The sequence below is a fragment of the Myiozetetes cayanensis genome, unplaced genomic scaffold (genome assembly GCF_022539395.1).
Source record: "Myiozetetes cayanensis isolate MyiCay16 unplaced genomic scaffold, myiCay2020 scf7, whole genome shotgun sequence".
NCBI classification, from domain to species: domain Eukaryota; kingdom Metazoa; phylum Chordata; class Aves; order Passeriformes; family Tyrannidae; genus Myiozetetes; species Myiozetetes cayanensis.
Window position 1 is genome coordinate 24,909,448 of NW_026087964.1, and position 24,101 is coordinate 24,933,548.

General features: G+C 36.1%; 2 protein-coding genes across 13 annotated transcripts in view; both read left to right on the forward strand.

Moving 5' to 3' along the window:
* The window catches only part of EXOC1 (exocyst complex component 1), a 28,345-nt gene extending 25,029 nt beyond the window's left edge, over nt 1–3,316 (forward strand). For 9 of the 10 annotated variants that reach the window (XM_050338861.1, XM_050338864.1, XM_050338862.1 and 6 more), the window contains 3 exons: nt 291–490; nt 1,667–1,861; nt 2,650–3,316. In XM_050338861.1, coding sequence (XP_050194818.1) covers nt 291–490; nt 1,667–1,861; nt 2,650–2,802 — 548 coding nt within the window. In that variant the 3' untranslated portion in view covers nt 2,803–3,316. The remainder of the gene's footprint in view (nt 1–290; nt 491–1,666; nt 1,862–2,649) is intronic. The other variant, XM_050338858.1, reaches the window with a different exon arrangement.
* A 977-nt stretch (nt 3,317–4,293) lies between these two features.
* CEP135 (centrosomal protein 135) overlaps nt 4,294–24,101 on the forward strand; it is a 37,124-nt gene continuing 17,316 nt past the window's right edge. For all 3 annotated transcript variants that reach the window (XR_007631898.1, XM_050338848.1, XM_050338849.1), the window contains exons 1-16: nt 4,294–4,428; nt 8,633–8,813; nt 10,319–10,485; nt 11,618–11,808; nt 12,289–12,456; nt 13,839–13,980; nt 14,149–14,233; nt 15,174–15,302; nt 18,248–18,463; nt 19,041–19,106; nt 19,933–20,083; nt 21,042–21,235; nt 21,751–21,894; nt 22,448–22,591; nt 23,379–23,456; nt 23,618–23,769. Coding sequence is in view for 2 of the 3 variants with exons in the window: in XM_050338848.1 (XP_050194805.1) it covers nt 10,373–10,485; nt 11,618–11,808; nt 12,289–12,456; nt 13,839–13,980; nt 14,149–14,233; nt 15,174–15,302; nt 18,248–18,463; nt 19,041–19,106; nt 19,933–20,083; nt 21,042–21,235; nt 21,751–21,894; nt 22,448–22,591; nt 23,379–23,456; nt 23,618–23,769 (1,973 nt within the window). In the remaining variant the exon portion in view is untranslated. The remainder of the gene's footprint in view (nt 4,429–8,632; nt 8,814–10,318; nt 10,486–11,617; nt 11,809–12,288; nt 12,457–13,838; nt 13,981–14,148; nt 14,234–15,173; nt 15,303–18,247; nt 18,464–19,040; nt 19,107–19,932; nt 20,084–21,041; nt 21,236–21,750; nt 21,895–22,447; nt 22,592–23,378; nt 23,457–23,617; nt 23,770–24,101) is intronic.

Below are 24,101 nucleotides of genomic sequence, written 5' to 3' on the forward strand. Positions count from 1 at the left end.
CGTGGGTTGTTTCTCACTTCTGTAAATGAAACCATACATAGGCACTATTTTGTATCTTGTGACTTGTCATACAAATTTCATGGTCTTAGAGCCTGTATTTATCTGTTACTTATGAAGGCTGTCAGATACTGTTCTGTTTAGTGGCAATTCTGGCAATTACTCATACAATTGTTTATCAATTACATGAAATCCAAAACTCCTTTTTTGACAGTATTAAAATTATTGGTTATGTTTTTTGAATTTGGTTGTCCTTTGGGTATTTTAAGTATTTTACTTCCTGTTTCTTTCAGTTGAGAAAGTAGCTAATGAAAGCCAGAAAACACCCAGAGATGTGGTCATGATGGAGAACTTCCATCATATTTTTGCAACACTTTCGCGCTTGAAAATTTCTTGTCTGGAGGCTGAGAAAAAAGAAGCCAAACAGAAATACACTGATCATCTTCAGTCTTATGTAATCTATTCACTTGGACAGCCTCTTGAAAAATTAAATGTAAGTATATTTGAGTATACATTTAAATGATACAGAATAGCTTTGAATGTTTAGTTTGCACTATTTGATCTCTTTATCACTGCCTCTATCATAATCTCTTATTATTTTGGATTGAGCATGTCTGGCAAGAGTACTTGACTCATGAGGGTAGCAGTCTTGGATGAAAATCAAATTTTTCATGGCAAATGATAGTACTGACTAAACATCAGTGTCTTAAGCAAACAGTTTTGAAGAAGGAAAAAGTGAAGGGAAAAGTAATCTGGAGCTTTGGGATCATTTTCTTTACTTCGGCTGCAGAGAAAATTACTGTAGTCTCTGAATTATTCAACAATAAGAAGAGTTCTAGGAAAGCTTTGTATGTGTGAAGTGTTAAGAGTGGTGACTTAGGTTCAGACTCAGTTCTGCCTACTGAATGTCTTCCACTGTTCTTTGCTTTTTGAGGCATCCATTTTGTGTGTGTGTGAGAGAGAGAGAAAAAGAGAGCAAGCCACCTTGAAGCCAAACACCATCCCTGCCCTCTCCTCCAACCCTACTTTTTGTTGTCGAGAATGACGTTATGTACTATGGTTTTATCAGGTTTGTCCAGTTCAGCAATAATAAAAACATTGTTATCAGCCCTGTTTTAGCCACAAATCCAGCACCATATGGGCTGCTATGAAGACACTTAACTCTGTCCTGGCCAGACCTGATGCACTTTTGTGGCTCTACCTGCATGTTCACAGAAATACTTCTCTCCATTTGTATTATGTTGAGCCAGCTGGTCAACAGCAGTGAGAAGTGAGGGCAATTGTGAACAGCTATGCTGTTGTGTAATTATGGTTTAAGTAGAGACGCTCAGGTGCTTAGTGAGTATCTGAAAGATCCAGTATTTTCCCAGGCTATAAGCTCATTAATTGAGGATTTTGAGGCTGAGTGATTATTAGTTATAAGGTTGTGAAGAAAAGCTTGAATGCTTCTAGAAATTATTTCAGTTTTATGCTAGGACTTGGAGCACTCTATTGTTGGGCTGTGTTTTAATGTCTATGGCTGAGTACTACTTCATTCCCAGTTAAAAAAAAACAAAAATGGGGGGGAACACAGCAGTCATGAAGCAGAATCAAGACTTAACTGCATATATCCTTGTCAAGTTAATTAGTTTAGGTTGTGGTAGTCATTAATGCTGTTATTTGTTGCTAGCACTTTTTTGAAGGCGTTGAAGCTCGCGTGGCACAAGGTATACGGGAAGAGGAAGTAAGTTATCAGCTGGCTTTCAATAAACAAGAGCTTCGTAAAGTTATAAAGGAATATCCTGGTAAGGAAGTGAAGAAGGGATTGGATAATCTCTACAAGAAGGTAGATAAACATCTCTGTGAAGAAGAAAACTTACTTCAGGTAAACTAAATCATGACTTAAAAACCTTATAATGTTTACACAGAGGATTTTTATTATTACTTTTACATATATGTTCTGTGAGAATGTTCAGCATAACTCTGAAAAAAACCATGAATTTTGAGTCAAGGTTTTTGGGTTATTTTATAACTCTTATTTGTTTAACATTGATTTGAAATGTGGTGGTAAAGTTCATAAAGAAAATTCCTCTATGATTCCCTAGCTGACCATTAAGAGGTGATCTCTGTTCTGCAAAATATACTGGAAGTAGAGATAACTAGATTTAAATGCACTGTTAACCTGATGCAAAATTGAGTTGGTGCACACAGCAGAACACACTTGCAGTTACATCTTTTCTGATCGTTGCATTATCTAATGCTTTTGTTATACTCTGCAAATTTCTTACTAGAGTAAATGATAAATAGATTTATGAGTTAGGCTTGTTTAAACAGCTGTTTAAAATCTGAAACGTGAATTACAGCATGGTTTTGGTTCAGGGTGTTTTCTTGAAAGACAAAAGCTATACCTCTTTCAGGAAAACTTCCTCATCTTTATTATTTTCTGCTTTGCACATTTGGTAGGAGTCATGTAAACATTACAGATCTTAAAGGGTGAAAAACATCAATCTTTTTATGTAATGCAGGAACTCCATTTATGGAACTTTGTCAGCCAAGTTTTAAATGGAAAATGACACCTGAACTGAGAATGAATGAATGAGGCATTGTTTTGTAGTTCATATATGTAGCGTATTGTGCCAGTTGACTTTTCCTAAAGTTTGCTTTCTTTGGCAGGTTGTGTGGCATTCCATGCAAGATGAGTTTATACGACAATACAAGCACTTTGAAGGGTTGATAGCTCGCTGCTATCCTGGATCAGGAATTACTATGGAATTCACTATACAGGATATTTTAGACTACTGCTCCAGTATTGCGCAGTCTCATTAAGTTCTCGAAAGGGAAAGAGAAGCTAGCAAAATAGGTGCCTGTGTATAAGGAATTCAAACACTATAAATGCTATTTAAAAAGTGGATTTCCAGTCGTATGTGTAGTTAACTGCCATATCTGTTGAGTTACACTCCACTTCAAATGTCTTTAGGGCAAAATGAAACGGGATTTGTTTTTCTTCTACTGGGCTGAAGTACTGTTTGAAAGCATTAATTCTGTGAAACACGTTGGACAGAATTTTTCCTTTCCCCTAATATTCAGATATTTTATTTATAATTCCTCCTCGTGCTAGAAGCAGTAAGCACTACCTTCTTAGCATGCAAAAAGGATACTACTGTTTTCACTAATATTTTGCATCTTGGAAATTATGTAAGCATTGAAGACCATCAAATATTTTCCCTTCCTTGTTCTAGGAAGTCTAGATGTGGAATTTTATGCAGGGGAAGACTGAATTTGTTTTCTGAGTTGTAATGTGACTATGGCTATTATTCCCCATTAAACTATGTTCATCATATTCTTTAGCTCTGTGGAGTGTTATTTCAAAAAGGTGAAAACAGAGTTAATTCCATTGTATTGTCTCTGGCCATTGAAGTACATTTGCTCCATTTCTCCAAGTGTTGTTTTTCTTCCTTTTAGCATCAGTATACTCCCACCTCCTGCAAGCCCTTCATCCTCCTGAAGCTTCAGATGCTGGGGATTCAGGACATAGATCTTCTCTACAGCTTGATGAAAGTGCCAAGTTGTTTGATAGAGATGGGGTGTATATAGAATAGAAACAGGTACAATAAAGGAAAACAAGCAGACAGATGTTAAGATTATGGTTTTTGAGATGCAGATGCAAGAATAAAAGACTAGGATGAATGAGAAAGTTTTTCCTTCTGAGTTTTGTAACAAACATGCTATGTGACAACTCAGGAACATTGAGGCATCTGGATTTCACAGAATGGTTTGGCTTGGAAGGGACCTTAAGATCATCTAGTTCCAACCCCCTGCCATGGGCAGGGACACCTTTCACCAGACCAAGTTGGTCAGAGCTCCATCCACCCCGGACTTGGAACACTTCCAGGAATGGGGCATCCACTTTCCTAGGCAACCAGTTCCAGTGTCTCACCACCCTCACAGTAAAGAACTTCTTCCTAATATCTAATCTAAACCTACCCACTTTCAGTTTGAAGCCATTACCGCGTGCCCTAGCACTACTTGCCCATATAAAAAGTCCCTCTCTATCTGTCTCGTAGCCTCCCGGAGCCGGGCTCTCTTCGGGCCGGTCCCTCCTGTCAGGGTTTTACCGGAGCGCTGGGGGATCTGCAGCAGCCCCTCTCCCAAGGTCCCCCCGCCGCTGGCTCCGGGGCCCAGGGAAGACAGGAACGTTCCGCCCCCGCGCGAGGGCTGCTGGGTGGGCAGGAAGGGAAGGGCAGGAAGGGAAGGGCAGGAAGGGAAGGGCAGGAAGGGAAGGGGCGTGCAGGGAAGGGGCGGGCGGCTGGCGGGGCAGGCGCGTCCCCGCCGTTGCTGAGGGGACGGGGCGGAAGCGGCCGCTGCTCCGCGCGCCATTTTCAAAGGTTTTCAGAGGCCGGGACGTCGCGGCCGCTCGGCAGCGGCTCGGGCTGGGAGCGCCTGGTTCCGGCGGTGAGTGTGTTTCGGCCGGCCCGGAGGGAGGGCGGGAAAGGGAGCGTAAGCCTGTTTACAAGGGGACCGACCGCGCCTCCGTAGGTAGAGGCTGGGGTTGCTGAAAGGTCTGCAAAGCTTCCCGTTTGAGGAGACAGGTGATGAGCAGGCACATAATCGGTAGGTTTTTCTTGTGCTGTAGTGTGAACCTACAGGGTTTGGTGACAGGCTGCCCAGGGAGGTCGTGGAGTCTCTGTCTGGAGACATTCCAAACCCACCTGGACGCGTTCCTGTGTCACCTGCTGCGGTGACCCCGCCTTGGCAGAGGGGGTGGACCAGATGATATTCAGAGCTCCCTTCCAGCCCTAACGATTCTGTGACTCTCTAGGGAAGAAATCTGGTTTTCTAGAGCAAGAGTTGGCTTTCCATTGGCAAAGTACTGGCATTTCACAGCAGACGTAGTGTATGAATTTCTAGTCAGAAATGAGTTCCCAGCAAATCCACTTGGAAGCAGACTTTCCTAAAACAGGCGCTGGCTCATTCAGTGTATCTTGAGCAGATGTTGCAGCAGCATCTTGTCTCAGCACAGCCGTCAGCGCCCCTGGGCTGTCTAGAGCCACCTGTTAAAACATTGTTGTAGTCAAATGGTTGGTCCACTGGGTGCCTTTTGTACCTGGGTGAAAGTAGAACCAGGTCTTTATAGTGGGATGAGCTGTGCGACCCGGACAGGAACACACTGTAAACCTATTTAACGTACGTGCAAAAAAAAGGAAAAAGCCTTTAACGTACAAGTTTTGTTGAATGAAAAATGCATTTTGGTCTTTCCCAAAACTGAAAATGGAAAATCCTGTTCATAATTGTCGCTGGTATTAATGTTACAGACTCAATTAAAAAAAAAATTCCTAGCATATACATTTATCCGTAGTAATTTCTTTGTGTTCCATTGTTAGCGATGTAGTTTAGTATTCCACAGAGCTCACTGACTGTATTATTTTTTCCACAGCCAAAATACACCTTTGCTCTGCTTTTTTATTATTCCACTTTCTTACTGATAACACAGATATTGCATCTGCAGCAGTTCTTAACCTGTAGTCACCATAAATTTTGCTGTTCTCAGGCTGAAAGGAGGGCTTCAATGTGCTAAACCTTTTCTGTTTCATATTCTACCTGTAATGGTTAGTCTAATACCTGTTACTGTTGCTTCTTTCACACAATGCTGTGCAAATTGATTCACTACTGAAAGCCCAAACTGGATGGATTTAAGATTCTGTTATTGACCGTCTTTCATGTCAGGGGTCAATTTCAGACATTGGTGACTTAGAACAGTGGGGAACAGTTCATAGATGCTAACTCTGTCTATTTCATAAACATGTAGGCCTTCAAAAGACTGCTCACAACCATCCAGGTATGTTATAAAATGAAGCATGTGAATGTTGTCACTTTTAGCAGTCTTTGTGAACAAAGGGGAACAGAAAATGAGGCTATTGGCTCTGAATATCTCTTCAGTGAACAACTGAAAGATGCACTCCTTTAGACATATTAATAAATCCTGGTCTGGAAATGCCCAATTTAAACTACCATTTAATTTTCCCTTTCCTACTTTTCATCTAAAATGGAAATTACATTTTCTTCTCAACAGCAATAAATTACATGAAATATTTAGACAATGAATGATGTGAACTATTTATGCAGATAATGTAGCCTATCTCATGGGAAATACCAAAGTTGTTAAGAGTACTTTCCAGTACTTTGCAGTTCAATGTACCTTTCATCGTGACTCAGCTGTGATTTACAAGGATATTAAGTTTCTTTATATAAAAACATATTCTGGATTGCGTTGACTTGGTAAGAATTATGTAGAAAACTTGGATTTCCAAAAAGCCTTTTTGAGACAGTTCTTTACCAAAGGCTTTTAAGAAAGCAGATCTCTTTCAAAAAATGGAGAAAAAACCCTAGTGGTTAAAAGAAAGTGTAGAAAGTACTACTTTCCAGTGAATATGCAGAAGATTGTCTGCTGTTTAACACTGACTACTGCTGTGAAAGAATGGGTTAAACTGAAAGGGACAAAATTTGCTCATTATATGGACATGATAAGTACAGTCCAAGGGTTGCGGAAGAGCTTTGCTGGACTGAGTAATAAAGCAGGAGGTAAGAAACAGTGTTAATGAAGGCAAAGTGATGCACATTATGGTCTTTAAAGTGGCAGTAACCACTCAGAGAAACGTTAGTGTCACTGTGAATACATCTAATCAACACTTAAGAGCAATCAGAAAGACCAAATGTCCTGGTTCAGCTGGGATAGAGTTAATTTTCTGTCTAGTAGTGTTGTGTTTCAGATTCAGTTTGAGAATAATGTTGATAGCACACTGATGTTTGGGGTTGTTGCTAAGTAGTGTTTACTCTAAAGCAAAGGACTTCTCAGTGCCAGTGACGAGGTCCACAAAAAGCTGCGAGGGAGCATAGTGGGGACAGCTCATCTGAGCTGGCCAAAGGGATATTCCATACCATAGAACATCGTGCCCAGTGTATAAACTGGGGGGGGGGGTTGCTTGGAAGAGGGGCTGATCGTGGCTCAGGGACAGGCTGGGCTTCAGTCATCAGGTGGTAAGGAATTGTATTGTGCATCTCTTGGGTTTTATCAATCTCTCTCCCTTTCCTTTTTATATCAATTATTATTATAAGTAGTACTAGTAGTATTATTATTTTACTTAGTTTCAGTTGTTAAACGGTTCCTATCACAGTCCACAAATTTTACTTTTCTCTCCCTGATTCCCCTCCCCATCCCTGCGCAAGTCGGGGGGGAGTAAGCAAACAACTGTGTGGAACTTAATTGCCAACTGGGGTTAAGCCATGACAAGCACTGATCAGTAAAATTAAAGAATGGGTTAAACTGTCTCTAAAGTGTCAGTAACCGTTCAGGGAGATGTGTCACTGTGAATGCATCTAATTGATGCTTTTATGGCTAAGCTTCGGGAAAGAAGATTTGGGAGGGACTCTACCCCCGCTTGCTGATGGCTAAAAAGGCCAATGCGAGATAAACAATTGATGCTTTAGAGTGATCAGAAAGGCAAATGGTAAGTTAAGAATCAATATGAATAGTAAAGTCTACAGCAAAGAATCTTTATGGCTGCTCAAAGGAAGGTCTATCAGGTACTTTTATAATGATTTCAGTTCTCCTTTAGGCCCATCAAATCCCTGCATTGTAGGCTTAGAGAAAGAGAATGTGTGTAGGCGTAAGACTTGACTCATGTTTCTTAGGTTTTTATACTCCTGTTGTGGCAACTGTCAGAGACACAGGATAGTGGGTCAGACAGGTCTTGGATTCAACTGAATCAGTACAGCAGTTCACATATTAATTTTATATTTCCAGAAAAACAAATTTTCCTGATGGAGAAGTTACTGGATACTTTCTGATGTCATGATAAGACTAGTGATAGACTAAGTTTAGGATGTGATATTTAAGTTATGGTCTGTAATGACAGAGGTCTGGAATTACTGACAGATAATTTCTTTTCAAAAATGCATGTACAAAAATTATTGTCTTTGAAGACTTTAATATCTGTGTTAAACTCTCTGAAATAACAGCTCCCAATTCTTTTTATTGTAATTCCTGGACACCTTTGGGACCTATACTCCAGCTATTAATTTCCTGGGCTTATTGTGGGTCAGATGTGGCTCTAGGGAATGTAAGATAATACCCTTTCCTGTTTGATTCTGGTGACAGTAATGAGTTGAATTAAAAATTTCAGTCTTTAGGAAGGAGAGGGATTCCACCAGAAAGTTGTCGGTACCTTGCAATATTGGAGTATGTTTAGATAACTCCACCTTAAATGCCCATTGCAGTGATTTAGCAGTATTCTGTATGTACTTCCTAGCCACAGTTTCTGGAGCACAAACATCTATCCATTTATTTCTCTCCACAGTTACTGCAGAAAGACTTTATCCCTGTACAAACTGTGACACAATTTTGTTCTTGATGTTTCTTCTGTAAAACTCTCTCGATGTGATTAGTAAAAAAATCTTTGCTCTTTCTAAAACACGAGCTTTTAAACCAAATCTGATTAATGATTTTAAAGTAATTTAATCTTTTTAACTGATACAGTTCTTCTTAAGGAGCAGATTAGCTTAGGAGTTATCCGTTTACTCTTGTAGTAGTGTAAGATGTATTCCTGAACCTAAATCTAGACACAGTAACACTATCACTGTTTTCCTGAATTCAATACAGAATCCTCAACATCAATGCAGAAATACGAAGATCTCATTACTTTTAGCTTTAATCTTTGGCTTCCAGAGGAGTACAAAGAGCATTTACTACACATCAGGATATTGACTTCCACTTAGTGCACTGACAGTTACCGTTTAGTGGACAGAAGTGTGCTGCTGCCTCCTCCAGCCATCCCAATACGGTATGTAAGGGTTTGTTCTTCCTACCATTGCTTAGTTAATATCTCAACATCCTGAACCTCTTCAAGCAAATATTTTTGGTAGCACCTGGAACAGGTGCTGTGCTTGTAAGACTGGTGATTTTCTCTCATCATGGAGCAGTACCTGGCGACCACAGACTTGTTGCTTGACTTGTAATGTTTTAATAAAATGAGATGAAATCTTCCCAGCCTTCGACATGAGAGAAACTTGCATGTTTTCTCATTTCATTATTAATAAATAATTTTATTTTCAAATACCTGCATATATTTCTTTAATGTATTTTTTAAAATCTAGAGGATTGTGAAAGAGCATGGTTTGGATGATATCTGTATTCTGTCCCTTTCATATGAGATGCAAACAACACTTCCTCAGAGTGGTAGTTTGTCTGCTGAAGTCTTTGCAGGCAGTAGGTTAATACTAAAACTTCTGAAGAAGGATGAAGGAAAATATTTTACAGAAGTAACTATTTTTAAAAAATTTTTCTAACTATTGAAGAGAGATTTTCACATATGTAAGAGTTGATATGCACGCAGGTAACCCCGGGTACTAAGCCATAGCTACGGTATTAAGGAAAAGTTTATTCTGAAGTCAAAAATCCTGCTTTTCCCACAGACAGGCAGAGAGATAAATACAGTGCTATTCATGGGAAAGAAGGTTCTCCCATGCTGGGCCTTTCCTGGAAGCAAAAACTTCCTTGAGTGAAAATTTTTTTATCCTCCTCGAGTAAATCTTCTGCATATAATTTTTTGGTCCCTACTACATATGAAGAAACATCAACTTTAGTACTTGATTTTTTTTTTCTCATTCTATGTCTAAATCCAGAAGGACCTAATGATCTAAAAGTTCCTATTCCCTCAAATGTACATGGCAAAACCAAGATTATCATCTGGATTCAGATATAGTAGTGCTGCTCCAGTCCCTTTCAGATCAGTTTAGTAATAAAAAGGTAACTAATTAGTCAGTTGGAAAAAAACAACCCTCTGATCCTTGAACTGTATATTCCAGAAAAGGATGCAGGTAGGACTACACCAGTGGTTTCTTTTCTTCCTTGTTTTTTGTCATAGAAAATAAATGTTCAAAGTTAATCCGTCTGTAACATTTTACACATTTTATGCAGTTTTACAAATGGTTGGCATAAGTTATGTTAAGTACTGGCTGGTAAACTTTGTAAGTAAGATTTATATATGAAAGAAAAAAATACATGGGTTTTTTGAAAATTACCTATCAGTTTGCCTTGTGGAAGATACAATGATGACCATGATTCAAAAGAATCAGAATTTAATGAGAAAACTAACTGCCAAGGCAAGTATATCTTTTTAAAGAAATATGTAAATATGTTTAAAACCTTTTAGTTGCTCTGTGATCCTCGTTTGGTTTACTTAAGTTTTAAGGACATGCTTATGCACTGTGTTTTCTATGCAAAAAAATGCTTTTTTCCATAACTTCTTTTTTCTGTATTATTGCTGTAACCAACGATCTTTTTCAGGTGTCCATTTTTCTTGACTGTGACAAAAGCTGCTGCTTTGGAGGTGTGTTTACAATGAGTACAAATGCAGAGCGAAGGTTCACTAATCTCAGGAAACGTCTAGATCAGCTGGGCTATCGGCAACCATTGGGATTGGAGAGTTTGCCCTTGGTGGAAAAACTTTTTAGGTATTCAAAAGAAGATTAATTAAAAAAAGTAATCATGTAGTAGGTATTGTTTGATTTTTGACATATGAGGAAGAATGCTTAGTCTGAAGATCACTTTCTGTCAAAGTTATTTCAGACCTAACATTAAGTTCCTGTGTAGATGAAGTCAAATGGGTTTGCTTAAGTGATGAGAACATTGTAAGATTTAATCCAATAGAATTGTTTTCTGTGGTCTAGGAAAATTCAACTTTTCTAACCTCATAAGAGAGCGAAAAATAGTCACTGTTGATGTGTGCTTAAAGGACACACTCTTATAACTGGTTGTATAAAAAATAGTCTGTTGTCTGATCTGTGACTTAAAACATTCACGTCTCCATCTACTGTGATCTCATTCAGAGAAATTTAAATTTGCTGTCTCTGCACTTTTTACAGGACAGATAACAGAAAAAAACCAGATTTTCAGATTACTTTCTTAATATATCTGCCATTTCATGGCTTCAATGAAATTATGAACATAGTAATTTCCACACTAATCCAGTTATATTTGGCTATACATGCAAATGTAGGTATTCTGATTCTTTTGCTCTCTAGCATGTAATACAGATGGAAGAACCATAGGGACACAGGTGTGGAGTAGTCTGCCTTCAACATAAAGTCTTATTCTGGTGTCTAGAAGATAGTTTTACTTTCCCCATCCCTATCTTTGATGTTATTTTCACAAAAATGTTTATAGTTTATGTACCACTAATCTCTCTTACGGTACTTGTACTTCTGATCCCTATATAAGTACTAGTGACCTTCTGTGTTAAGTGGTGCTAGAACTTGCAAAGTGCTTGGAGGAAAAAATCATCTTGCCAAATGTCACTTTATGTAGAAAAGAGAGTATATTGAATTATCAGATCTAAACTCCTGATATGCTTTCTGTCTTTTTTTTTTAATATTTGTCCTGCTGTTTCCTATTGACTTTTTTTTTTAAACAAATGGTTCCCGTCTTTCAGTTTCTCTTACATGAATGTTTTGTTTGCCTTTGTTCAAACCCATTTGTTCCCCCTCTTGGGGAACAGATTTTGTTTCTCGGGTCACAATAAACGTTTGCATCTGCAGTGTAAAGACTGATAACAGTGCTAACACATCTGATGCTCCTTTATTCCAGTGACTTAGTTCATACAACTGAGAGCTTGCGCAGTGCAAAGTTATCTGCTGGAAAAACTGAAAAAGAATGCAGCAATTATGATACCATTTTGGAACCTTATAAAACAGAAAATGCTAAACTTACCAGGGAAAATAATGAACTGCATTTAGAAATATTAAAACTGAAAGAGCAGTCTGATCGTCATGTTAAAGGTAATATAAAAATTATGATACTCTTTTTAATTCTTCCATGCCAGAATGGAATTGTGACCAAATCCTTGATCTTCAGATTGATTTATCTGCACTTTTAAGTGAGTGGGAGTGGTCACTGAGGCTGGTGCCTTTAATGAACTAAGGCTTATGCTGAGACATTTCTTTTGCAGTTAAAAAGCTTCTGAATCAAACATGAGAATGTTATAAATTTTAACACATGCTTTCATACCTTGAATTGGTACTTTTTGGTTTAAAATTAAATACTACTGTTAAATGTGCCTTTATTCCACAGTGGGGGGTTATTTACCAAACATGTAAAAATATTTTTTTTGGTATGTAAATGTTTGCACATATGTATTTGTATTTGATAATTTCATGCTATGGGAAAAGAATATAGGATTTTCTTTATGCCTATTTTGGTCCAACTAGGAAAAGTAATAGTGAATGAGAGAGATAATACTGCTTTTCTCTCCCTTGAAGACTTGAAAGCCTCCCTAAGGAGGGCTGAACATGGAACTTCTGACTTGAAATTTCTGAATAACCAATATATACATAAAATTAAAATGTTGGAAAAAGAGAACAAAGCCAAGACTGAAAAAATTCAGCAGCTTCAGGAGAAGAATCTGCAAGCAGTGGTGCAAACACCTGGTGAGTGTACATAATCACAGATATTTTAACGTTTTTCTGGGCTTTTTTGGATCTGCAGAACATAGTATTTTCTTCCTCTAGTAAGAGAAGGTATTGCAGTAGAATATCCAGTAGAATAACATTATCTGTTAAAAGGTTTGGCTCTGAATTCAGTCATTTCTCCGTATGAAGTTTCATTGAGTCATCACTTGTGTTAGGGACAAATTTGAATCCAAACTTAGATTCAGTAGAAGACTATGAAGTTAAAATATGACTAGAAAACACTAATAATCAACTTTTTTTTTTTGTTTCTGCACCTAATTTAGTCAGAGGCAGGTTGTTTGACACTTGAATATTTTTGACAGGTAATTGATGTTGTGTGACTAATTCACATTTTTGTAACAAAGATCTAAAAATAGCAAGATGCAAAATACGTCTACAAATATTCCAACCCTCTGAAAACTTACAGTGTTTAAAGGGTCTTTTGTTAGCTTAAAATGTTCTGTCTGGCTGTTACTTTCAGCTTAATTTCTTTCTGTAGGGTTTCCTTTTTTTAATGTTTTTCAAGCTGAGGGAAATAGAATTATTTTGGGAAATTTTGAAATTGTCTTTTCTCTCCAAGTCATTGAGTTATCTATGTATTTTGGGCATCTGATAAAAGTTAATAGATTATTAGGTAAAATTAAAATTTCTCTTTATTTTTCCACACCTTTCTGCACTACATGTCCTCTGTTTCAAAGATGACATGTTACACCTTTGTCTGTCTTCCTGCATACTTGACCCTTGGTCAACAGTCCTCTGGGATTTTTCTTTACTACATCATCCAGTATTGTATGTTCTTATTTAATGATTTGTTGAAGAGTAATTGTTTCATCTGGAAATGATACTGTGTTTTGCTTTTTAAAAAAAATAATGTTATGATGCAATGAAAGAACAAAGTGTGCTTGATATGCTTATGATATTCACTGAAATGACAATAGAATAGAAAGAATAAAAACATCACCAAGCAATGCAGGGGTCAGTTCAATCATAAAAGAGTTCTTAAATGTGGAGGGAAAAGTCTTTTATGATGTTTTAGCTTTGTTCATAAGGTAAATCACTAACAGATTCAACGAGTTTGAACTGTAAATTATTTAGGGTCTTCAACACTGGGGAAAATTACTTATACTAAACTTTGCATGTTTCCTCATTATAAAGGTAAACTTTAACAAAACTGATATAAACCTGCAAGAATAGTGTTGTCTAAAATGGATAAATTTTATCAAGTCATTACAGAAAGATTAAAATGGTGAAATGTGCCTGTTCAGAAGCAGTACAATAAATAGGAAAAATAATTTTGTATTAAAGAAAATTATTCTCTTGCTTTAACTCCAAGTAATAGACCTTTGGGTTTGGGCTTTCAGGAGGCAGAAAAAGAAGCATTCCCTTCAGGCGTCAGCGCATGCAGATAGACCAGCTTGTGCCCCCATCAGGTGTCAGTGCCTACCCAGTTCCTCAGCCAGAGGACCCTTATATTGCAGACCTTCTTCAAGTGGCTGATAATCGGTAATGTAAAGAACTTCTCATTTTGAACTATAGCTGTACCTTTGATTCTCACTATATTGCTCTTTGTGAAATGTTTGGGTTCAGGAGCAAAGAGAAAATACTTATATGCAATTGCATACACACAATTCTTCCATGAATCCACATAAACAATATGTTGCTACATTTCAGAATTCATGAACTTCAGTCAGAAGTGACAGAGCTACAAGAAAAACTGGAGGTATCTGAATGTGGAATGAAAAATTATAGCAAACAAGTATGTTTATATCATCATTATTTTTGTTGTTAGTATTATCCAACTGTAGTAACCATGGCAATGGCTTTCATGTTTTAAAAATCTTGTTGCGAAGGCACTGTAAGGCTTGTAAAATACAATTATTCTAACTTACCTATGTTGAGCTGTTTCTCTCTTCTGCTTTTGTAGACAGCAGCAATGATGAAATGCTTGCCCAGTGTTTTTGCTGATATATTTTGTGTATTAAAATTACATTAAATAAGCTAAACTTGACAATCGTAGGTAGAAGTTGTGTATGGTTTTTTTAGTGCATAAGTGTTAACTTCTCCAAAATAGTAATTTGACCTAGAGATATCTTAGAATGACTTTTTCCACTGATTGGACTGAATATATTTTTAAAATTTTTAATAGTTAATTTATGAACAACAAATTTTACAATATTTTAATTAGAGTGAATTGATAAGATATGTACAATCTTAAAGTGATGGAATTGCATAAAATATTCATATGTTATGTCTTTCAATATCTAGGGATTGATGGACACCACCCTTTTTTTTTCCTTCACATCTTGTTTTTCCCATTCCAGTATTTCTTTTTTTCAGTGACTGGAATAGTCACTAAGCTCATTTAAAAGCCTTTTTCCTAAATTTAAGGGCTAGTCTCAGACAGTTATATTGCAACATTCATTAACTTCACTCAAAATGGAAATTCTTTGGTTTTCTTCAAGAAAATAATCTGATAGAAATTGTTTCAGCTTTTCCCTGCAAATGCTGTTTGATTAATTTGTTTTTCTTTCAAAGCAATCACTTTTTTTTCAGAAGAACCCAGAATTAAAATATGTATGTCTATATATAAGATAGAAATTACATTTTTAGATGCATATCTTTTTACTGAATGTTACATATGTGTTTATTAAATGGTATTTAAGATACATAGAAATTTTTTTTTTTCTCCCTCAAAGGTTGAGCTAAGAGACAAAGAAATAGAGCGCCTGTTGCTGGCATTGGATGGTGGGCGTTCTCATGAGGTTCTCTCTCTGGAATCAAGAACTAAAAGTAATGAGAAGCTTATTGCCCACTTGAATTTGCAGGTAATGGATTTATTACACTTGTTTAGTCAAAACTAAAAATATTAGCGATTTAAACAAACCCACAAAACTTCTAGCTCTTCAGATGAAATCACTATAGATATTAAATTAATCTATTTAATTTGCCTTTCTTCTTAGGTGACAGTGTTTCTTGTCTAAGGAAATTTCATTTCTCGATTTAAAAGTCTGTCAGAAAGGTTTTGGTAAAGAATTCTATTAACTTGCATCTCTGCTTAGTATGTCAAGCTGAAAGTAATCAGCAAATTTCTGTATGATACACTGCTTTCACCCAATTAGGAAATACTTTTATTTATTTATTAATGTACATGCCATTTGTGTTTTAGGAACTAACAATGGTATATGTGCTTATGATAAGGAGTAGCCGTGTAGATACTCTCTCAGAGAGTGGGAAATCTTCCTCATTGAACTCAAATGTCCCCACCTTTATTCCAACAAAGACTTGTGAGGAAATGATAAGCTTAGGATAAAGATGTTTGTGTTTACTGTGCATATTATCGTGCATTCAGTCTCAGAATCGTGCGTTGGTCTCAGAATGAGAATTTAAAAAATAGAAGATGGGCTGGAGTACAAATCAAGTAAAACCCATCTCTGGATATGTGCCATCAATTCTTTGCTTTTTCTAACTGGGTTTGATGTTTTGTATACTGATTGTGTATAATGTACAGTGGCATGGGAGCCACGTTGGAGAATTTTTTAGCTCATGTTCAGTGCTGCAAAAATACAGAATGAGCTGTGACTTGGAAGCAGTACAGCTGTGTGCAGTGATTCTGAATTAGTAAGTCATGATGAACACAAATTGGTTGTACAGAGAGTGAGCCCAGAGCTGCGTGAAGCTGATTTTGGACCATCAGGACTATTTGCTCAGGCTCAGTCCCAATATAACACTTTTATTCTGTAACAAGAAATGTATGAATATCTTCATGTAGCAGTATTTAAGAATGTGAGAGAGCTCAGAATCTCTTCTGTGTCTACAGTAATTCTGGAGTTTTGAGGAAGTTTGTGTGGAGGTAGAAGTGGGGAATCTCTGTTATCTTGAATCTTTAAAGATACTCAAGGCTCCCATTTCCCGGGTAGTGTAACCTAGAGTGTATATTTGTTATTCCTACTCCACATCCCTGCCCCTCTTCACTTTGCTCTTGAGGAATGGTATTCTGGGAAAAACAATGTCTGTAGAGCTGAATTTCTGAGCATGTGTTTAAGGTGCTGAGATATGTTAGGGGCAAGATAGGTTTTAGGCATCTGATCTGTAAGGCTTCATTTTGATGAAGGAGTAACAGTGAGACTAAACCTATCAAATAATACCACAGATGTGGAGAGAAGAATGTGCTCTTGTATCTTGTGAAACTTAGAAAACTGATTACACTGAGCCTACCAGCCTGATGCCCAAGAAAGGTTTCTATACAGATCTCTGCTTTTCAATATTTTGCTTTTAGAGTAAACCTCAGGTTCAGGAGATTAGAAAAAGAAAGATGTAGTGATACATTCCTTCACCTTGCACCTTCAGTAAAATAATATTTTTTTCCATGTTGATAAACATTAAGTTTTAAAAATAGAAAATATTGCCATTTTTAGTAGGACATCACTTTTTTACTGTGGATATGGAGAAACAATATTTCAGAAGTTTGGGAGGAACTTTTGCTACTTAGTTTAACAATGCATATGAATATTTTAATGAAAAATGTCTTTCAGGTTGAGTATCTTCATAAAGATGTTTGTGTTTACTGTGCATATTATCGTGCATTCAGTCTCAGAATCGTGCGTTGGTCTCAGAATGAGAATTTAAAAAATAGAAGATGGGCTGGAGTACAAATCAAGTAAAACCCATCTCTGGATATGTGCCATCAATTCTTTGCTTTTTCTAACTGGGTTTGATGTTTTGTATACTGATTGTGTATAATGTACAGTGGCATGGGAGCCACGTTGGAGAATTTTTTAGCTCATGTTCAGTGCTGCAAAAATACAGAATGAGTTGTGACTTGGAAGCAGTACAGCTGTGTGCAGTGATTCTGAATTAGTATGTCATGATGAACACAAATTGATTGTACAGAGAGTGAGCCCAGAGCTGCGTGAAGCTGATTTTGGACCATCAGGACTATTTGCTCAGACTCAGTCCCAATATAACACTTTTATTCTGTGACAAGAAATGTATGAATATCTTCATGTAGCAGTATTTAAGAATGTGAGAGAGCTCAGAATCTCTTCTGTGTCTACAGTAATTCTGGAGTTTTGAGGAAGTTTGTGTGGAGGTAGAAGTGGGGAATCTCTGTTATCTTGAATCTTTAAAGATACTCAAGGCTCCCATTTCCCGGGTAGTGTAACCTAGAGTGTATATTTGTTATTCCTACTCCACATCCCTGCCCCTCTTCACTTTGCTCTTGAGGAATGGTATTCTGGGAAAAACAATGTCTGTAGAGCTGAATTTCTGAGCATGTGTTTAAGGTGCTGAGATATGTTAGGGGCAAGATAGGTTTTAGGCATCTGATCTGTAAGGCTTCATTTTGATGAAGGAGTAACAGTGAGACTAAACCTATCAAATAATACCACAGATGTGGAGAGAAGAATGTGCTCTTGTATCTTGTGAAACTTAGAAAACTGATTACACTGAGCCTACCAGCCTGATGCCCAAGAAAGGTTTCTATACAGATCTTTGCTTTTCAATATTTTGTTTTTAGAGTAAACCTCAGGTTCAGGAGATTAGAAAAAGAAAGATGTAGCGATACATTCCTTCACCTTGCACCTTCGTAAAATAATTTTTTTTTCCATGTTGATAAACATTAAGTTTTAAAAATAGAAAATATTGCCATTTTTAGTAGGACATCACTTTTTTACTGTGGATATGGAGAAACAATATTTCAGAAGTTTGGGAGGAACTTTTGCTACTTAGTTTAACAATGCATATGAATATTTTAATGAAAAATGTCTTTCAGGTTGAGTATCTTCAGCAGAGAAACAAAGAACTTGAAAATCGCATTCAAGAGCTCTTGGACACGAAACAAAATGTGACTAGTGAGGTGGTGCATTTAAGCAATAAAAATGAAGAACTGTGTCAAGAACTGAATGAAATAGATCACTTGGCACAGCAGTTGGAAAGACACAAGGAAATAGTGCTCGAGACTGCAGATAAGGAAATAGGAGAAGCAAAGGTAACCACTAACGTGTCACAGAGTGAAGGATCTGCTCAACTTTATTTGGCTTTATGTCTTCTACTTGCAAGGAATGACCTATTGGCTTGTGAAAGGAAGACTAAAAGATATTTTTTTCCAGTTTACTTAATATTATACAGAATTTCTCACTAAAGGATGATTAATTACAACAGTTTTATCTCTTTATTGTACTAGGTGAGATGAGTTTAGTTGAGCGGCAGTCTGTCTTTCTTCTTCTAATAGCTTAGGATGAAATAAAATCCTGAGATACTTGAAAGTTTTGATAGGCAATATATATTTGCAACAGCAATGCATATGTTTGGAGGGGTTTTCCTCTATGAGGAGTGATGCAGCGATTCATTTAATTGTTGTACTCCAAAAGAGCATTGGTGTTTATACCACAAATTTTTTGTGCTTTCAGTTCATAGGAACTTCACTAGTTTATTACAGAGAACTAATTATACTTTTATTTCTTACCAAAATAGTCTTCTTCCTTTTTTTTTTTTTTTTGTAACAAAGGAATTGTTGTCATTTTGAATATGTAACTCTTAACATATAGGTTAATTTTGGTTGATAGAAAGAAATTGAAAGAAAACACAGTGAAATACAGGATCTTCAAGAAACAATAACAAAGCTTAAATCAGTAAGTAAAAATATTTTCAGTTCTTGTTTGTAGCATTTTAATCATACTGTCATCCATGAGTCATTTATTATAAAAAACATCAATTTAACAATCAACAAGAGAACATTTGTAGTAGCCCAAAACTCTTCTGTAAAAAATTAGTAATTAATAAATGAAAAAGCTAAAGATGCTACATCATACTGTTGGAAAAATAAACCGAAAGAAAACTCAACTTGTGAATAATTATGCAATACTTGACTCACTCAGAAGCAAAGCATAGTGACCCAGATAAAAAACATCAGTATTATCAATTCTTTGAAGACCAACCTCTCTCCATATAGCAAGTTCTATATTAGCTGAGTACTGCTTTTTATTTTAGTGCATCTAGTGAACTTACAAATATAAAAATACTTAGTTTTCAGGGCATCAGATTATAGGAAAGGTGTACCAAATAGCATTTGATTAGCTGCAGGGTTGGATTGACTGAGATGCTGTATTGTAAAGTACTTTAATGCCAACAGTGTTACCAAATGCCATTAAAAATTATTTATTGCTTTAATCATTACTTTTTTCCCCTGTTTGTATCTCACTATCCTACCGGTTGGTTTCTTGAATTAAACAAGTGTTAATCTTCCCTGTTTTCTTGCTGATTGCGAACTGTGTCAAAAGGAATGTTTACTTTGATGTAATAAAAACCAGTATAATAACAATGTTAAAGCATAAAATATCCAGGTTGAACAGGAGTAAACAGTGTTGTATATTAAAAGTAACAAAATGTTTAATAATTTTTTTTTCAAATTTCTTTATTGGCACTTCTAATTTTTTATAATAATACTTGTTACTTCAGGAATTGTGCTCATGTCGTAGGGAGAACGAGAGACTGAATGAAGAACTCTTTGGAAGAACAGGTGATAAAGACAATCTTGAGGTGTTGTTAAACCAACTTCAACAGGAGAAGCAAAGGCTGACAGAAAAAACAGAGAACTTAGAAATAAAAGGTAAATCATCAAATGTAAATTGTTGCAAATTATCTTCCTGTAAATTTTGAAATAGAATACTTTCCTAGTTCAGATACAGTTAATAATACTAAAAGACTTTTGATATATGTAAATTAAAAGAAAGCTGTAGGTCTTCAGTCATAATTGAAGTGAAAACTTTTGTCATGAAAAGATATTTTCATTCTCTGTGTGAGAACTCAAAGTAGAGCTTTTTACTGTGTTCCCATGTTATATTAATTCTATGGAAGTTTCATGCAAGTAATTTTCAAAATTGTTTTTATACTCTGTCATTGAGTAAGTAGATTTAGACTTGTGTTTCTTGAGAGCTTTATCCAGTTGGATCTTGAAAACCTCCAGGTGTGGGGATTCTCCAGCATCTCTAAGCAACTATGTTTGTCTATTCTCAGAGTAAAATATTTTTCCCTGTGTTGTTTGTAATTGCTTGTAGCAATTAATCTTCATTGTTCCTGGTTTACTTACTATGCACCTCTGTGAAGCAATTGGCTCCCTGTTATGTATAACTCCCTCTTGGCACTGTCAGTCTGCTCTTAGGTCTCCAGGCTGAACAAGCTCAGTTCCCTCAGCTGTCCCCTGTAGGGCAAGTGTTCTGCTCCCTGACCAGCTTGGAGGGCCTCCCTTGGACTTAAGTTTATCAACATCTGTCTTGTACTAGGAGGGGCAAACCTGAACACGGTATTTTAATGCAGTCTAATGAGTGCTAAGTAAAGGGGAATAATCACATCCCTCAGTCTGTTCATACAGCCCAAGGTGCTGTGAGGCCTCTATTGGTCTTATACTACTCACTCATGTTTAGTCTATCAACCAGGACTCCCACATCTTTTTCAGCAGGATTGCTTCAACAGCTACTGGGAGTTAGTCCGTCCCAAATGCAAGTGTCTTTGAGGAAATTAATGACTTTCCTATACAGTTGGGTTATTTTGCTTTGTTTCTTTTGCAGAACGAGAACTTGTCCTAGAAATAGAAAGAATGAGAGTAGAATATGGTATAGCCCTAGGAGACAAATCTCCATCTCGTCTAGATGCATTTGTAAAGACTTTAGAAGATGACAGAGATTATTATAAGCGAGAATTAGAATATCTTCAGAAAATGATAAGACGAAGGTCTAGCCCAAGCCGCAGGACTCCAGAGAAGGTAAAGTTCCTGCTGCCTGGACAAACTGAAAAAACAATGGAGATACTGTAGAAACATTTAAGAAACCATCAAATAATATTTTCAAATTCAGTGACAGGAAATGACTGTAGTAATTTTCTGAATTACATTCTTAATGCAAAAAAACAACTGAGAGAAACTCCAATGAACTTGCATTTTATTTTTCTAGTCACATTTTACAGCAAACATATTGATTAATTATTGATCATTTTGTTTGAAATAAATAGAATTTGATAATAACCAGAAAAATAAATAGAATTAGAAAATAACCAGAAAAAGATTGAAGTCATACTGTTCATTGCTTTGCTTTTTCTTCTTAACAATTAGTTCTTATTGTTTAAATGATACCACCAATGCCAGGCTTTTTCTTGCAATGAAAATTTATTTTGTATGTATTTTTTATTTATTACTATTAGAATGAGTTCTTTTTTTGGTATTAATTATCCAGATATTTTAGTTAGCCTATTTTAACATAAATTTTATTGGTCACTTTGCAGGGTGAAGAGCTTAAATTGATCACTAGAGAAAGAGATGAGCTACGGTCCATGTTAGACAGATTTGAAAAACACATGATAGAAATTCAGTCCAATGTCAGATTATTGACTGCAGAAAGAAATAGATTAAATGTTCTTTATGAGCAGGTAAGAAGAGATTGTGATTTACACTGAAATAACCAATTAACTTTTATTGTACTGTTACTTGTTTAAAATTAAAAACCTTTATAATAGAACTTGAGTATAAATCTACTAGAATACAACAAAGACTAATAAAATATATACCTATTTTTATTATTTGTTAATAAAATTACGTATTCCACTTAGTTTATTAACTTGAAAACCATTTTAATGACATAATAAGATATTGTACTGGCATTCAGAAATGAGAAAGATCAGGAAAAAAGTCAATAGAATGCATGAGAAAGTTGTGTAAAGATAACAACCAAGAAAGCAGTAGTTAACTGATAAGAGAACAGAGCAAAGTTAGTCTATACTTGGAACAGTTAAAGAATGATGGTTATGTTGTCAGCATAAACTGTCACTCCACTGAGTGATTTAGGGAATACATTTTAGTTATCTAGAGGAAAATAAGACTATAATAGAACTTATGTCGTAATAACAACATTGAAAGTTCCTTTTGTTAGTGTGTACACTATGTTGCAGTCCATGGATGCTAACAAACAGTAATCTTTTTAAGTCTCAAAGTGAGTTGAACAGGATGAGAAGAGAAGCAAAACATAGTTTAGTTTCTCAAAGTCACGTGGAAGAAGAAAGAGACATTGCACTGACCGACTTTAGAAGACTAATGGCAGAAAAAGAAAGCCTCAGAGAAAAATTAAAGGTGAGCTTTTATAGCTTCACTGCTTACAGTGAGGTGGCGTGTAGGGAAGGCATGTACAGTAGTGCTGTGTTGGTATCTGGCTCTCTGTCAGTTCCCCTTTTCAATAACTTTTGATTTCACACTTGCTTGAGAGAGCTCAATGAATTGTATCAAATTTTCCTTGTTAACACAGTTCCTTGTTGGACAAAGGGGGAGAGAAACATGCTTAAAGTATTTGAGGGCAAGCGTGGTATCACCTTGTGTGAAAAATCTAGATATGAAGCACCAGCCACAGAATATTTTTGTGGGTATGCACTACTTTGAAGACGCTTGTGTGTCACTGTTGTGGAAGAAATCATGCACTTCACTCACAAGAGAGAAACAACAATATATTTTATGCATTTAAGGCAATATATTGTTAGCTTTGTAATCTACCTTATATTTTGTAATTAATGATAATTTAATAAATCAATTTAAAATGTCTTAGGGCACTAAGCTATACATGTGTCTACCCTGTAGCTTGATAAACTCTACAGCAAATCACAAATACTAATTTAGTTGGATCCAAACATAAATATACTATTTTAAAAAGTCTAAACCAACAACCAAAACCAAACTCAGTGATGTTATATTAAACTGCAGTGGTGTATTTTCAGCTAATGTTCTGTAATTTTACAGAGAGAGCTTTGCATTTGGTCATTCATCTAAGAATGTAAAGCAATGTTTTTTTAAACATGAAGCTTAAATTTCTGTGATCAAATCTAAAACTGTCTACCTTGTTACATGTAATTCTATATTTCTATCTCAGATTCAGCAAGAAGCAGCAAACCTTGAAAAATCAAAGATGCAACATGATATTTCAGAACTGGAGAATAACATTCAAGGAGTAAGTGCGTTTTTAGGAAGTAAGCTTTTATTATTTCTAAAATAGGATAGTCTGTTTCAGCTATTAATTTTATTAACTGTTTTCAACTTAAATTTATTTAAAAACCAAGCTGCTATAGCTTTCTGCAAAAATAATATTTGGTTATTTATTTTAAATTGCAGCTCGAGATGGAAAGATGTGAACTGAAGTCTACAATCTCCATCCTGAAAGAAAGAATAAGCTATTTGGAAGATGAATCGAAATTGAAGTCCAGTAAACTTGCCCAGACTTCTGATGATTCTTCTCAGTTTAAAGCTGAGATTTGCTCACTTCGGTAAGTCTGATACAAAATGATCTTTCAGAGATGCTAAAATAATTTTGTTTATTCTATGACTCTAAAGCAGAGTTGAGTTCCTGGAAAAGACCATAAAATATTTTTAAAATCACTTATACTGTTTGTGTCTTATGGAAAACTAAGTGTGAGTAAGGCAAATGCTGTGGTGGCTCTTCACAGCAAGCTCCTCCTGAAGTTATTTGATGACCAGATATACCTCTAACTTTTATGGCAGGTTATGAATGAAAATTTTCTCCTCCTTCCAGAACAGTTTCATCTAATAGCCATGTTCTCTGTTTATGAATGTAGCAGAACAGAAAGTTTCTAAAAGA